General features: G+C 45.9%; 3 protein-coding genes across 3 annotated transcripts; 1 reads left to right on the top strand and 2 right to left on the bottom strand.

Moving 5' to 3' along the window:
- Window positions 1-546: 546 nt before the first annotated feature.
- On the bottom strand, window positions 547-2,116 carry spmT (Sphingomyelinase; the record flags this gene model as incomplete). The annotated part of the gene is made up of 4 exons (XM_031150984.1): window positions 547-1,384; window positions 1,431-1,576; window positions 1,738-1,847; window positions 1,900-2,116. The coding sequence occupies 4 exons, from the start codon at window positions 2,114-2,116 to the stop codon at window positions 547-549; spliced, it is 1,311 nt and encodes a 436-aa protein (XP_031003950.1).
- An 11,765-nt stretch (window positions 2,117-13,881) lies between these two features.
- med7 (Mediator of RNA polymerase II transcription subunit) lies at window positions 13,882-14,663 on the bottom strand (the record flags this gene model as incomplete). Its single annotated transcript, XM_031150983.1, has 2 exons — window positions 13,882-14,352; window positions 14,418-14,663. 2 exons carry the CDS (start codon window positions 14,661-14,663, stop codon window positions 13,882-13,884), a joined length of 717 nt encoding a protein of 238 aa, XP_031003949.1.
- Window positions 14,664-14,975: 312 nt separating this feature from the next.
- On the top strand, window positions 14,976-16,092 carry DPP1_0 (Diacylglycerol pyrophosphate phosphatase; the record flags this gene model as incomplete). The annotated part of the gene is made up of 5 exons (XM_031150982.1): window positions 14,976-15,056; window positions 15,109-15,165; window positions 15,218-15,426; window positions 15,474-15,818; window positions 15,843-16,092. The coding sequence occupies 5 exons, from the start codon at window positions 14,976-14,978 to the stop codon at window positions 16,090-16,092; spliced, it is 942 nt and encodes a 313-aa protein (XP_031003952.1).
- Between the last annotated feature and the right edge of the window lie 945 nt (window positions 16,093-17,037).

Below are 17,037 nucleotides of genomic sequence, written 5' to 3'. Positions count from 1 at the left end.
CAAGAAGCGGCGCCTAAGTACTGTACCCTACTTGTAAACGGCTATAACCCAACCTTTCTCATACTGCGCCGCTGATGTCCCCAAAAGTCGGATTTATTAATGCACCCATGTACTAGAGCCTTTTGGTCATTAGACGGGAGATTGGCCTTGTCTTTCTTGCTTCTGAAGCCGGAAAATATTGGGTACTCGATAGCAGAAGGTAAAGTCGACAGATTTGAGGCCGGACGATATAGTAAATCCCGATCTACTAAATAGTTAGGCGGAGTAGTAAATCTTAGTCTAGTGGACATTGTTATTAGAGATCTTTAGATGTAGATGATTGTGAGGTTTCGGACTGTTTAGTAATTAAATATGGAGGAGATAAAAGTAGTTAATTGAGGGAATCAGACATCCGAAATAAGAAGAAAGATTTGTCGGAGACAAAATAAATGAAGCAAGGCTTATAGTACCACCTGAAATCAAGAGGGTCAAGCGTCTCTGATTAATACATATATATTTGGGAACTAGAAAATTCCGTCGAAGGACCGCTTCTAGGGCCTTCTCCTATTAGTATGGTGCATAGATGAAGGCCAATTGATCTATCTCATCACCATCCTGGCCCATATAACCAACAATTTGCCATCCCGTCGGAGCTGTAAAAGTAGTACAGTCGCTCGTTGCGGTTCCAGACACAAGTGTTCGCCCAGTGCTAGTAGTGGCGAGGATGTAGAAGTTCCTCGTCTCGCTATTGTACTGACCCTGGCACAACTGCGCCGATGTCCAATATTCAGAGCTTTCTAGTGTAAGGCTTGTACTTGTGCCTCCAGTACCACCATGCGTGAACGTCGTCCCCGAAGTAAGAGTCAGCGCCACAGAGTCGAGACGAGACGCCCCTCGGAAAGTGATGACGGATGTCTTGGGCGAGGAAGGAATAGATTCTATGTCATTGAACCAAGTTCCATGAGGACCACCATATAATTCAGATTGAAGAAGGGAGTCGCTGGTAGTCCAGGTGAAGTTGACAGTGATGGGGTTGTGATCACTTAAGATCGACCCATTAGACTGCAAGAACTTGGAAGATTCGTAGTTGAAATAAGTTCCAGTCAAACTCAGCTGTTTAGAGCCGCGATAGAAGACTTTATCGACTGTCTCGCAAGTGTTGATCAAAGATGGGTTGTCGCAGAGGGTCAAGACGGTAGGATTGACTCCGCCGTTTTCGAGCTCGACCCACGCATCCGTGAGGGAGTTCTGGGTTTCGAAAACGGTAATGCCGTCGAGGGCTCGAGTGTAGCGTGAATTAGTATCTCCGTAGAGAACAACAGAGTTTCCAATAGACCACGTGTCAATGTAGTCTGCTACTTGCTGGAGATTAGCTGCACGAGCTGTCTCGTCATCAGCCTCAGTACTATGATCCAATTAGCAATTATTCTCATTTAAGTCGGGGAAAATACCCAGCATCTGCGTGGAGGTTGTAGAAATCGACATAAACCCCCTCTGAGAGAAGTACACGCATAAACGTGAACCCTTTTGGGGTCAAACAATCGTCTCCAGAGGCGTCCGAGCATGTTGCCCATTTCACGCGCGTAAAATCTACCCACTAGATCATGGGGAAATTAGTTATTTCCTATCCAAGAAGGTTTCGGGAGTAGAAGGAGCTTATATTTCCAGTTTGGGAAGCATGTAAGGAGTAGTTGGAGTACATAAGACGAAACATGATGGAAGGGGATAGGGTAAAATCAAAGAGCCAGTTTTCCTTACGTCGAAGTTGGATAATGTGTTCAGTCCACTCCCAACACCAGCTGTGCCGGAAGTTGCTGTTCGGTATGCATGATCATCCGTAGCGTAGATGTCTGCATGGTATGCAAAGTCTGACATGATCATCAGCATTGAGGCCGAATGCCTGGAAGATTTGATTCGTACCTTCTTGGACATGGATAACATCATAATCATATTTAGTGAATAACGTTCCAATTGTCCCGGCATTTGTAGCTTTGTCGCCAGGGACATCATTATCGTTCAAAATAGATGGCAAGCCAGCGACGTTGAAAGAAAGAATGTTGAAATCCCCATTGGAGGCAGCTGCCGTAAACGATGCCACTAGACTCGCAACCGCAAGGTTCAAAAGTAGTGATGACATTGCAAGAAGACCAAGAACCTTCTCTCGAGTGCAGCAGCTTGGGCGACGCAGAATTGAGACTATTATATGTAGAAAGTTTTCCGGAGATTGAGGTGCAATACAAGACCGATAGATGTGAGTGGGTCCTCCGCAGAGGTTGCCATCTTGTTTCCAACGCTGTTCAGGCTTCGCAGGTAGCAAAGAATGTGACAAGCTACCAACAGGGACACCGTGCCTAGGTAAATCCAACGTAGATGAAGTGCCGATGCACGCGTTCTCAATCTTCCAGGAACGCGTGCATGCAGAACTTTACATCATTGGAATTCGGTGATATTTCTAGAAGAAGATTAAAGTTACGGAAAAGACTCCGTAAAAAAACATCACCCGGGTCGGTTAAAAGCGTCGCCAAGAATTTTGAGATTACCGTTGTGGATGCGACCCTATACGATCTACAAGTTAATATATAAATAAGTACACCGTGCTCTCTCCTTCCCGAATGTCTTCGAATGCTCCGGATTCTCGCGCTTAGGACCGAGACGATGGTTTTTAAGGTTAAAGGCTAAAAAGCACTGTTTATCATTCGGCGCCACCTCTATCTTTTGCGGTTTGGCACTTCTAGAACAATTGATGGCTTAATTGGAAGTAACATTATCCACATCCTTTCAGTGCTCCACAAAATGTTTTCTATTGAAATCTTCAGTTGAAACAGTCATGTGAGAATACAACGCAGAAAAGTTATGTTGGGTGTGGGTGACCGTCGACCCCAAGTGAGAGACTACCCACTTCGATATCAAAACTTTCTGAGTTGAAAGATCAGTAATTACTTGAAACTTCATACGCCAAACTTTTCGAAGGTCTGCAGGATGCGGTCAAATGGTCCCTATGGATGGAACCAAAAATATATAAAGCTGTTCAGATTAACGCACTATACCTCTACGATGACCCGAGAGAGATCAGAGCTATTTCCCCGAACACTTCGCAGAAACGACACGAGCAATCAATAAGGGACCTAGCAAGTTAGGGCCAATGATAAGATTCTCCAAACTGACGCAAAAGTGGTAAAAGCAAAGTTCCCAGAGCAAAATCAAAACGCCCGCTTAACCCCTTTTCTTCCCAAACCCCCAGAGAAGGCAAACCCAGCCTCCTTTTTCCACTACAAATTGACACAAAGCAGACCAAAACCGCATCTCTAATCTCCAATAGCCCTAAGGCTGGCAAGTAATGCTTTTAATAGTCTGCGGCTGTCCGATGTTCCACAAGTTGTTACAAGCCTCACAACCCTGCACGTCCGCCAGTTGAGCAGTGCCATTTAGATTCCATGACTGCAGAGTGCATTTTTCGAAGAAATCATAATCTGAAGGGCCTGTGTTGTTTTGAATTTGTGACCAACTGAGGTTGGAGACTTAAGTGTAGCGTTAGAATAGCGAAGACGTGATAGAGGCGCAGAGAGAAAGGGAATGCATGTATGACTTACAGGGTACCTGTGCTCCATAGACATTAGTAGGATTGCCATCGACTGTGGCAGGGATGCTAAAATTGTTGGTTCCTGATGCCCCGATGAATGTGACATCCACATGATTCACATCGCTGTTGCTGGAGTCGTTCCTAGGTAGGATATGGTAGGGTGTAGCTTGGATTTTTGTAACCTCCCTCTTGTCATTATCAGAACAAGAAAGGCAAAACCGGTAGCAGGAAGCGGATTTATCACATTCATCGTCGTCACCTTCGTCATCGTAGTGAATGCAGTCCTGCAATGCATCGCAGTTCCAACAGTCGTCACAGCTGTATCGGGGACGGATGTCGGGTTGCATGTCGCGCTGCTTGTTGGGGTTGTTTCCATCGTAGTAGATTTCTGCATCCCCTAAATCCTGCGACAACCCGGGATCGTTGGATAACTCATCAGGATTTGAATTGGCAAGCGATGCAAGTGCATCGTAGCTGTCATCTGTTGGGGTAGGAATTGCATTTGCGAGGACGAGAAAAGCTGCTACGCCGAGGAGAGTGGAAAATTGCATTTTGAGAGTGGACTTCTTCGAAAGCTGGGAAGACAGGTGATATGGTCTGGTAGATTGCGTGTGTTCTGTGTGTATGGGTGGATGAGTGGATGAATAGATGTGAAGATGTGAGGAACGACGAGATGTACTTTTGACTAGGAACTCCTGCCATCTTATAGATCCAATCTGGAGGCTCAGCCACACCAACACTTTTCAAAATGATAAGGCTTAGCACCCGACAACAACCAGCTGCGTGGGACGCAGTCTGCCCATATCCGGCTCCCATCTTCCCGAGCATATCCTGGCAGTCGCCCATGGGAAAATGAGGACAGGTTGCCCGGCGAAGTATGTTAGCTGACTGTGAGGTCAAATATCTGGCCACCTGAATACGCTTACTCACATGCCGTATGACATTAAGTCTCAAAGCTTATCGCTGATGCATTATGATCTGATTCTGGCTGGCTTTTTATAGAGGTCAATATCATCGACGATACTTAAGCGATAGGCGACTTGGACAGTCCAAACCCAAGTTTTGCCATTTAAAACCTGCAAACAGGTCAAGAAATATGGAAATGCAACCATCAGCCTATCTAGTTAGACACCTAGGCCAGATCTCTTGTGAAGTGACCTGAGGTCCTGGATAGTATGTTATTGATAGACCAGCAAAACAATCGACCTTGATCTGCGTCGTACAACTCAACATTGACGCATGACAGTAGTCTGAGCGGGAACACGCATGAACTTATTTCAGGAAGTAATGTGGCGGGGTGCGACACCCGTTTACTCTAAGACAATGATAGGTGTTGTTGGAATTGAAAGCCTGCTGTTTGGTTACAACCCTGGCATTCAACCAACACCAACAGCGGTAGCGCACCAACAAACGGGCTGATTCCAAATAAGCGCCCGCCTCTTTAGCCGCCGATCCGAGTGCCATGTTTCAAGTGTACCCATGGTACCTAGTTGTTGTGTTACACAAGGAGGCTGATTCTCGGGTGACTGATTGGGGAACTGCCGAGTTATCGAATATGGTCTTGTTGCTATTTTAAGAACGGTGTCCCTAAATTAGATTCATATATTCTCCGGTTGATTGTCAGCTGATTGATACCAAGTTTATGTGGAAAATTCCCACCCAAGGATTCTGAATTGGACTTTGAAGCAAAAGATCGCGTATAGTATAAAAACCCATCTCTAACCCCTAGAATATTTCAACACCGCAACGTCAGAAATTGAACCCAGGAAATTATCGGGTGTGAATGGTTTGATTCTCTGTCAATACTAACGAACCTAATGCTTCCGAATACAGTGCCTCTATCACCGCCGCGTTGTCTCCCTTAGCCAAAAATGTCAGCCGAAACCTCCCAGCAAGAATTTGGTTGGGGAGCGCAATGTGAATTAGTGAAGAACGTTTACTTGGCTTGCCTTTAATTTTCTCTATGTCGACCTTTCACAGTATAATATGAAATAAAGATATACTTAAACGAGGGTCGAAAACATAAATATGTCAAGTGCTTCTGCTTGGAGTTCAAGGATAGGGGTGGTTGCATCCAGGAGATACTTCTCGCTAAAGTTACGATTGCGCTACTCAGGATGCGCGAACCTGCACATATATACTGCCAGAAGGTCACTTTCCCATTCGCCACATGGAGCAGATCATCTGGTTCTGGCTGACCATCTTGGGTCTCTAGCCACGTATCCGCATTTGATTTGGCGAGAAGTTAAAGTTGGAATTGAAGTTGTGATGGTGAGAGATGTAGGGTTTGGACTTCGAAAGTAAACAACCACGACCTAAGCGAGCGTGGAAGCAACAAGCTAATTAAACTGCTTTATGACACTGCTTAAAAAATTTGTGGAGTGGTGTAGCAGAGTGAATATATAAATTTAAAGTGATATCTTATATTATATGAGTCTTAGCTAAGAAGAAACAAAATACAAATAATACCCCTGTCCCAAATTCTCGCTTAATTCCTTGAGGGATGAAAGGTACGGTACAACGGAGGCGTTGATTGAAAAGAAAAAGAGAGGCTGCATATATACTATACTGTCGATATCCTGGGTAGAGATTTTAGAAATAGAAATCAATCCAGCGTAGTAACTTATACTATATATTGACCGGCTGAAGGGGGCGAAGGGGAGCAGAGAAAGCGACGTGAAAAGTCACAATAAATCAATAGGCGCCGATCTAAAGACGCTTCTCCATCATATGCGCCTCTGGCTTATCCACACGGTCTTACGGATATGTAATCGAGGATGTGATGTTATGGCCTGCGAAGGTGGAGGTTGCACTGGTAAAGAATGAGTCTGCCATTATATGAACGAAAAACTTATTCGATCAATCTATTCTATTTACAGAAATTTAAAGTCCGCACTCTGATTAATCTAACGTAATGGCTTTACTTCCTATATCTTCAACTCCGCTCCCTACCTCTAAAGCCTAAAAATAGTTCTGTTGTATACATGAATTGAAAATATGACACATAATAGCAGGCAGATCACAACTAGGCTTGAAACCTGTCAAGTAATACATAGTATTCTCAGAATGAAGTATATACAACTGTATCATAAACTAGTATCATATCCACAATCATAGCGTAATGTAACGCTTTGCAGACCAACGCCGCCGGCTTCAAAAAGGTAAGATCATATCCCACTCACTGATTCTACCTCATTAATCCATCCAAACTCATTTGTTCATCTATCGCTATCGTCTCTTCTATCCTCTCAAAGCAAAGCAGCAGCAGCGACCAAAACCCCTCCAACGTGCCACCCCACGCGCTCAACCCGACCCGCAGTCCCCTTCGCAGTAGTCGTAGCAGCAGCAGCAGCCGTTACGGTAGCAGTCTGTCCTCCCGAGTTCCCAGTAGCAGTCGCGGTAGCAGCCATCACTGTCGTCTTGCCCGAGCCACCAGTAGCTGTAGCAGTATCAGATGTGGCCGTTGATGTTTGTGCTGAAGCCACAGACGCGGTCTTTCCAGAACCCGCGGATGACGCTTGCGCAGAAGCACTGGTGGTTGCGGTGGGGAGGACAGTTGCTGAGGGCGCGTCGTTCAGGGTACCTGTGCATAGGGCGTCGGAGCCGCAGAGAAGTGTGCCATCGGCGGCCGGGGGGCAGCAATAAGGGTGGTCAATGGGGCCTTTGGAGAGTTGTTAGGTTTATTGTGCTTTTCCCAATTGCTGTCTCACTAAGAAAGGACGCCGACATACAAGTAAATGGATTAGTTCCATCGGCGATTTGACAGCACACTTCGTCTGCCTCTTGGCAGACTGAGTCACCATTGCCCGAAAAGCATATCTCGAGCGAGTACGGGCAGAATTGGCGGCGGGTGAGGGAGTTGAGTTCTGGGATTGCAGCGCGCGGTACCGCGCGAATGAGATCTGCGAGTGTTGTGCTACCTGCGAGCAGGAAGAGAGATAATTGGATGAAGTACTGCATTTTGTGTGACTTGACTTTAAAATATTGCGGAAATATGGAAATCTTGCAAAAACTTGGGTATCTTTAGGATTCAAATGTGCATTTCAACGCCAGATGAAAATGGGAACTTGTTTGCACTTTATGCTTCATTCCTCAATGCAATAACTCCCGATACCGTGCATCAACAATTTCCATTCCGTGCATACTAAAGCTCACCAGCCGCGGCTGAAGTCTTTTGGGACTAACATCTTTGTTTCTTTTTTCAGCTCGAAGCGGGATGTAACGCCACAAACAAAAAACCAGCAAATAGAAAACTGCCAAGACAATTGGGAACGAGCCAAACGGACCACGAAGTCCGTTGAGTAAAACTCAAGGCTTCCCGGGTCGTGATGCCTCCAATCATGTTCTGTGATTCAGGCGGTATATAGCTCCAGAGCATGCGGCAAGGCAGACAGAGTACTTTAGTAAAAAGGAGTCCATTTCCACCGTACTCGGTACCCCGTAAAGAGGGCGTCAAGAGAGGCTTGAAAGCATAATCTTTACTTGTGGGGATGCGGACAGTGTCTCTTATCTTAAGAACAACACACCATATGAACGAGTCTGTCTGAGAATAGTTTTCAAAGTTGGGGTGCTAATCTAATCACTCTTATTCCAGGACTATTAGAGAGATGAAAAAATCCATATGTAGACTAAGACCCTGAACAAGTTTAAGAAGATAAACAATCAACATTATCAATACGCTGGCGCGATTCGCAGTAAAAGCAAGCATTATTGTTCAAGGAGCTGTGAGCCGCAACTGTAGATAGAGAGCGCGATTGTACGTACAGACTAAAAGTCCCTCGACTTGCTTACAAGCACCAACCTCGGAAATTCAGGGCCCACCCTACGAGTACCCCACGTTCAGCAGGGCTTTCCTTGCTACGATCTAGAACACGCCCAGCTAGGCTGTCAGCTAGGCTGTTCACGACTCACGAGACCTCTACCTCATAAAATAGAACAAACACAGGAACAAGAGTTTTATGGTCTGTTTTCATCAGGCTGCCGGTCGATATTGGGTCAAGCTGGAGGGTAACTAGTTTAGGAAGGATTCGACGAAGTTTAAATGCATAAGTAAACGCACGGATCGGTGAACGAAAAGAGACTTATGGCCCCACTAAAACAAATAGCGAAATAAAGTCACTTTTAATCGCATTGTGTTACGTTGCATATCTGTAACTATTCCTAACTTTAAATATGCGTAGCATTCGTCCCTTTCTTATTATAGTAGAAGATAATATAAGTGTTAAATATCAAGCTTTTAGCATTACAAATTAACAATTTAAAGTGCTTAGAATCAATGAATTATTTGTAATATCAAGTGGCAGAAAACATGTTATAATCTCTAGAGTGCAATGATGCATTTAAGCTTACCTCGTCAGGTACCTCATCTGCCTCCACATTCATATGGAGATGGAAGTACCCGGCAAGTCAGTATGTCCGTGCTTTGCACAATTCATGATCCCTTCCTGATTTGGCTAGTGTAAGTCGACTTAGTCAAACCCCTTATGGCCTGTACCTCCGTACTTAGCGTAAATAGATATGATCCTGTAGCTCTAACTGGCTCTATGGCCTAATATAGATCAATAAAACCATACCATAAACAGAAAACTAATATTAAAGTTAGACTTCTAAGTTGGAGCCTCTAAAGGCCATATAGTTGTCGGATCCGAGCCTTTAAGTGATGCGGAATAGGTATACATTTATGCAGTAAAACAGTGGGATACACAGACTTAAATAAATGCGACCACCAGCGACTAGGACTCGGATAGCTCTGAATCGAATCGGAAACCCAGCAATCCCGATTCCGAGTCCGAGACTCCGCGTTCAACTTGAATCAATTGTCAGAGCATACCCGTGCCGTGCCTCACCCTAAAAAGTTAAGACTCTTTGGCATGCTCTGACAATTACTCGGACTTTTCTAGATTTGAGCGGTGCTTCCCTTCGTTCACAAAATCACTTGGCTGGTACGAAAGTACTCACTCAAAAACAGCACAGGTAATGTAGCAACCGGTTGGACACTCGTCCACAACAAATTGTAAAGTTGTCAAGTCAAGGCTAAACATGTCTCATAAATTATACATTTCATTAACGTTATCTATCATCTCATCTCATATACCATATCAATCAAGATCTAAAAACGACCTCCCACTCTGATCGGTTTTCTGCGTCCTCACCGTCCGTTGACTTGGATGCGTCCTCTGCGACATGGGAGAAATATGCCCCTGCCCACCCATCCTCGCATCTCGCTCTCGCGGTGAATACGCATCCTCTGAAACTCTGCCCTCTTCAATTGTATTCGAGCGTGAGCGTAGACCCAGCATTCTTTCTTCTTCTATCCGGTTCGATCTCTTAGGCGACTCTGCTGATAGGTTTGAGGGCCGCCGTAAACTGCTCGATGTGATGCCGTGCGATATGGTGCCATCACGCTGCGTTTCGGGGGACACGGTGCGGGAAATAGAGCTGGCAGTATGGCCGGCATCTAACTCGACTCTCTCGCCCGTGTCCAGTTCATGTGGGCCGTCCGAGGGAGTTGAGGTTTGCGAATTGCTTCTAAAGGGGTCTTGTGGTGTCGACGAATTGGAAAGTTGGCCGGTTTTCTCGTTGCTGCTTCTTGATGTTTGCGGGATCGACAAGCCCGGGGACACGACTTCTTTGTCTTCTGAAGCTTCTGAAGCTTTCTTCCTAAGTTGTTGCTGGTCTGGTAATGGATTTTTATGATGCTGGTCTGATGATAAATTATGGTCAGGTGATAATGGAGTTTGTTGTCGTGGGTACTTGAATGGTGCTGATTCTCGTATGAATACGGGTGGGAGTGCTGATTGCAGTTGTGGGTGAGAAATATCAGGTGATGCTGGTTCTTGATGCAGATTTCCGACCTCGATCGTGGACTCTTCTCTGGCCTTTTTTCTCTTCTTCTTCTCAGACGTACCTGTGAAGGTTGCGGTTTGCAGTGATCTTCGTCTCCGCTTAACGTGTAGTATTATAAGTAAGCATGTGATGGCTGCTACCAAGGCAATGACACCAAGTGCGATGCCGACTTTTGCTCCGACGCTGATGCCGGAGGATGATTTTGAATTAGGAGTAGCGGTTGTGCTTGGTGATGTCAAGCTTGAAGGAATGGAATATATCGTTGATAATGAGCCCGTGGCGATGAGTAAAGGAATGTCTGTTGTTGAAGATGAAGGTGTGGATGTCGGCGTGGACGTTGTGGAAATTATTGAATCTGAAAGTGGCGACTGGCTTGAAGATGTTGGTGAGGGCTCCTGTGATGTTGTTGATGCTGGAGCTGGTTCTGATGTAGCTCCCGGTTCTATTATTGAAAGGGCAATTGTGGTGGTTATAGATTCCGAGTCTTGCCTTGGCAGTAAACGCGAATCTTCTGAGAGCGCAATGTTGATCATTGCATCTATGCTAGATGAATGACTCCTAGCAAGAATTGCTTGTTCTAGCTCTTCCATCGTGATGCAAAAGCCTTCTTTCAATCCATATTCCCTTCTTATAATCAGCGGAAGCTCATGGAGGTGGAATCAATCACTTACTCAGGACAACAAGTTACCGGTTCGACGATCTCTACGTTGCTTGTGACATCTATCGAGTATTTCGAATAGCAATTGAACGACGAATCGACACGGTTCCCTGTTGGTTTGTTGTATGTTGGCTTGAGTTGGTCGACCTCAGTTGGTTGGCATCTGATATACTCTCGCTTGTCATTATCCCGTACCAAATCCAAGTTCCTTGATTCTTCGAACTGACACTTCGATGCTATAGACAGTCCGGCTGCCGTCCCAGGGGCCCAAGTCGCAGTAAATTCATTATCTTCCTCACCAGTACGCGTTGTAGACATAGCAGGAGAGTTGCAAAGAAGAAGAAAGTCTGGGGAGAGGGGTCCGGTACGCCATTTGTATGTGACCAATTTCGCAATTCTACGAGATTACAATTCGTAATTGGCTAGCTCGCTCTGGGATGTGTACGTGGATGGCCTTGAGGATGTATACTAGTAGATAGACGCTGTGCCGCGTTGGTGCAGGAAACGTGCTTTACCCGCCCGCCAAAACCGAGACTTTCACCCACCCGGAACGCAGGTAGCAGCGGCTTGAACCATTTTCGATATAATCAGACGCGATGGATCGGAGCCGTTGCAGACGGGAAATTATTTCATATGCAGCCGATCAAATTGATTACCTGTTTCCACGTGTGTTTGCTACGGAGAGCTAGGATTTGGACTTGAAGATATTTCGCTCAGAGTACTCCGTAGCACACTGCATCTTGTTCTCGGCCGCTCGCTCCATTGATCGGAACAGTTGCCCGCCCGGGTATACCGAAAAGTATCTGAATACATCTTGTTGCAATTTCGCGGCGTATATTGTGGTGATGAGTATTCCAACATTTTGGTTGGGCGTGTTGTTTGTATCTAAGAATAGTTACTTTGTAAGAAAATCGTCTCGAGATCTACAAGACCATCTTGCCAGGAACCCGGGCACTGCAGAACCTTGGCCCTGATCTCCCGAATGTCCAAGCTCCTTGAGGAAAAAGGAAACGATCCGCGATTGCCGGACGATAACGTGATAGAGCTTCCAAAAGTGCTGAATATGTCTGTACCAAGCTCATTCTTGAATATATCCATGACCCGCACCAGCACTACTCGTAGAAGGCAAATCAAAAGATCCTTTATCGCAATTCAAACCCCACGTTTTCGTAATCAAACTACACATAGTAAACTCGCGGCTATCATTAGCCACAAAAAGGCCACTGGTCTTGGCCGAGCAATATCCGTTTCTCGGTTTAAATCATGAGTACTTCCCTCGGTACAGAAATCCGAATCGTATTGCAACGCTGTGCCTCCGTGTTGAAAAATATTAATCGCACAGGGCTTTCTTTTATTGATTGGAAACCAAGGTTGCAAATACTTCTCAGTTGTATGTTTCAAAATTATTGTGAAGGGGGTGTGAAAATGAAGTGGTGTGCAAAAGTGAGTTGGAAAAGGAGATTCGCTACGAGACTTCACGAAGGAGCATTTGAGTATCTGCAGGAACAGGTAGATACCTATTGGACTTTCTATAGGAACTGATCCGCTGTGAGGCTTTTCACAAGTTGATAGGATGGCTTGAAGTGTCGTTTGTTATTATCGATGGCTTTGATAAACCATGCTCCCCTCCCCTCCTCGGCGACTCGAGAATTGATATTGTGCAAAGACATGCGCCGGTGAGAGTCTTGCGCCACTTACGAACTACCCGTCCATGCAGAAGAAGGGGATGACAATGAGAATGTTCCCAATCGAAGCACTTGCATTGGAGACAGCATCCATGCGCCTTCACCCGCAATATCTGCAGGACGGACGGACGGACGTTGAAGTGAGGCGCAGGTACATAATACTCGCCACTGCCAACTTATGACGGGGGTAGTATGACGTGGGTAATTCCTAGAATGATTTCTCACATGTAAAGGACGGAAATACCAAAAGCCATTATGTGAAGCTATTCAGAGATGGAAGTATGGGTCATATCTATTTTTTAGATATGAATAGAGACCCGGTAGAAGTTTGGCTCCACATTTCATTCATCATAGCTGTGGCTGGGGCGGTTGATCTGACGCCACAACTCGATAGCACCAAGCTTCCAAGATCCATGGACTCAAACAACACCATTCACGCATCCACAAATACAATACACAGTCATTAAGCAGAAGCAGGTAATAACATAGAAAAGGTAGGCCACCCAACCTCTGCATTCTTTTCGACTTCTCTCAAATAGACAAGCTATTGAATATCAACACTAACATTATCAAAGCCTCGCCAACATAATCAATACCAAGAAACACCAAACCTACTGCTTCAGCAACCTCAATCAAACAGCACCTACGTACGTCTTTAAGCTTCCTCTCTCCCTCTTCCTTGTTCCTCTACCCGCAGTCCAATTTCTAACCAGGTACCTACTATAAAGCAGCCAAAATGTGCACTTCCACCTCCTCCTCAACCCTCGTGAACCTCAACGGTCCAGGCTCCGCTGCCTCCTCGACCATCTCCTCCATTGTGAAGCCCGACGGAGGCGCTGGGGGCACGAAATCTTTTTGTATCGAATGCGATGGATTTGAGTGTTGCTGCATTCCTATCCCTTGCACTGTGATGTAGGGGGATCGATGCATGGGACGTATTGGGATGCAATTGGAGGCCAAGCCAAGGGGGCTATGAATGATGATTTGATATGAGGGGCTAGAGAAAGGATTGGGGGCGTACACACGATGCATGGTTGTGAAACAATACGATGATCTTCCATAGCCTTCAATGGGTCCCCACATAGTGATTTACTATGGTTGATAGTATCCTTCGGAATCCTTTACAGTTCCTGTCAACTGAACTCTTTTTCCAAAGTCTCCCAGACATCTCTCCCATCCTCCACAACCTCCACCTCTCCCTGTCCAACCTTCCCATTCTCAAATTCCGCCAATTTCAACTTCCCCAACCCCTCAATAACCCCCTCAACCCTCTCTTTCACCGCTCTAATCCCCTGGGTCTCCTTCCGACTCTTCTCCAGCTGATCCTGCATCATAAGAATCAAGCTCTCCCTTGCCTGATGCGGACGATACTCATTAAGCAAATGATGGAAATTGATAAACAGGGTCCGCAAATCCTGAACTTTCTCTTCGTATTGTTCGGGGTTCGTGGACATGATGCCTGTTAGTTCGAGGAAGTTGAGCAGGAGAGACTTTGCAAGGCGTTTGAGGATTAGAGCGCGGTCGATGTGTGAGGAGGGGGACGGAGGTGGGGTGTAGAGTTGTTGGATGGACATTTCTTGGAGGGTTGGAAGGGGATCTTTCAACTGTATTACAACCTTAATTAGCATGTTTTCTTTTAAAGCCTTTCAAACCGCCGAAATAAACTTACGTTGAACACATCCCCAAAACACCTATAAACACCCTCCACCGGCGGCTCTGGTGGCTGCAGGAACCGTAATTCGGGGGGTAGATTGAGGATTCGCGGAGGTATGCCATTTTCTTCTCTCCTGGTGCGATTTTGAGGGGCGCGTAATTTTGATATGCGCTCGAGATTCTCTGGTGTGAAGCTCTGCCAGAAGGGAGGAGGTGCTGGGAAGGCGGCTGCGAGAGTATTTGGGGGTTGAGGATCGTCCATTGTGCCTTGCTTATCTCAGAGAAGCTATAGACATTAGAAAGAGATTCAATCGCAGTGGTTTCGTGAAGGAGAGGGCACGCGAAAAGGTGTTCGGGCTTCGGGCAGAGCTTGAAGGTTGAAGGTGTTGTTGACATTCCATTGTATACGTAAGCAAGGCTACGAAGGTCTTGTGGCCAACATGTCTCACAGGATCAATGTAGAGGAAGAACCGCATAACGCCATATCCACCTAACCTCCTTCACAGTGTCGTCTTTTCGTATAACTCGATGCTTCAGACAGGCATATCTCTTGCTGGGGAGACATCTTAGCATAATGCCTCTAAATGGACGGTCCTCAAATGGAGGCCTGGCTGCTCAAACAGGGTGGATTGGGTCTGTGGCCAGATTTTGGGAGGTATGGCTTTGATATTGCAGTCTGCAAGGTACATAACTAATTGAAGACACAGAAAACATATGCGCCGGACTATGTAGGGTTTTTGCTGCTGCTGGCGGCATATTTCTTGGTAGGTATCCTTCTATTGTCCCCCGGGTCAGAACTACGCTGATGGCTTGCAGGTACAATTCCTCATAGAACCCTTCCACCGCCTCTTCTTCCTCAGTAATATCAATATCCAATACCCGCATGCAGAGGTTGAGAGGGTGCCTGTGGGATGGAACATATTTTATGCTGGAGGAATACCCCTTGTCACCCTGATCCTCACGCTGGCTGTCACAAGGTCAAGCATACACAAGTGCCATGTCACACTTCTTGGGTTCTTCATTAGGTGAGTCCTTGAGAATGCTATATAAAACCCACATACTTACTCTGCAGTCTTATCCTCGCCTCCTTCATCACAGACGTTATCAAGAATGCAGTCGGCAGACCACGACCAGACTTGATAGCCCGCTGCAGGCCAGCGCCTGGAACTGCTGACCATGTGTTGGTAGATATAAACGTATGCACCGAGACCAATCATCATATCCTACATGATGGGTGGAGGAGCTTCCCCTCGGGACATTCATCATTTGCTTTCAGTGGATTGGGATTTCTTACTTTGTTCTTCTGTGGCCAGATGCATGTCTTCCGTCCCAGGACTGATCTAGGGAGGGCTCTGTTAGCTATGTCACCACTGCTTGGTGCAGCTATGATCGCAATTAGTCGGTGTGAAGACTATCGGTATGTATTTTCTATCTTCAACAGGGGAAGAAAAACTGACGATTCCAGTCACGATGTCTATGATGTCACCTGTGGCTCTATCCTCGGGATGGCAATTGCGTTTTTTTCATACAGGCGATATTACCCTCGACTTCGTTCGCCTAAATGCGATGAGCCGTTTCCATCACGAGAGACACTTTTCAATGAAGGGTTTGGAAAACTTAAGGATGAAGAGACCGGGCGAGTGGCTACTGCGAGGGAGTTTGATTTGGATGATGATGAGGAGGAAGAGTAAGCGTATCTGCATGCGGCTTAAAGCTTTACGCGGTTGGTAAATTGGGATTTGGTGGCGCTGGGGAATTTCGACAATTTATTTCTTTGTCCTCGACTTTTGCCATTATTTCCCGTTTTAGTGATTTGTGTCACAATGTCTCCTGTTCGCGCTGTGGTAGGTGTTTTCTTTGTTTAATTTTTCCTACCTTTGTGCTCAATCGCCACGACTGTTGACTCAACTCAATCGAGAGTATTTCAATTACTTCTACGGGACGAAGGTAAAGGATCATATACGACGAAATTGTCTAGTATATCAGAGGACGGCAACTTGAAAGTGAACGCTACGTCGCTACACGAACCAAGCGGCCATCGTCTTGAACCTCTGCCAACCCCATTTTCAAACCCCCGCGTTTTAACAATCAACATCGAGTAAATCCTCAGAGCTGTGGTCGCTCGACCTTGGCGTCGCAATGCCACCCCGAAACGGTAGCTCTCTAGGCAAAAGGGAGATATTTATTATATTATCCATTGCCATTTCGGTAGGTATATATCTTCAAGAATGGGCCACAAGGCGGATTGGTGGTTTCTATTATTACAATGTGGAATTCATCAAGGCAGCGCTCGGGGATGACTACCTCGAAGAGGCATGCCTAAGTGTCCTCCTAGTCAACGATCCTTGGAATACCCTAGTAACCCAAGACTGGTTCAAAATGCAGAGATGCAAGGGAAATAGAGAAGGGTGGGCTTGGCAAGGACAGTTGATACAAGTAGTGAGTTTACAATCGAGCGAGAAGCCATATTTGAGATACTGATACTTGTAGTTCTGGGACGGTTTCTTGTATTGTTGGAGTCCCGTCAGCATTCTAGGTCCACCAGCCGTAAGTTTCCTGTTACTACAAGAGACTCGAAACTAACTGAAAATGACAGACACTAGGACTTGCTATCGTCTTTATATATTTTATCGCTC

This window comes from Lachnellula hyalina (genome assembly GCF_007821495.1).
Source record: "Lachnellula hyalina strain CBS 185.66 chromosome Unknown contig00104, whole genome shotgun sequence".
NCBI lineage: Eukaryota > Fungi > Ascomycota > Leotiomycetes > Helotiales > Lachnaceae > Lachnellula > Lachnellula hyalina.
Note: the sequence above shows the minus strand (reverse complement) of the source record. Positions and strands in the feature narration are given on the sequence as shown.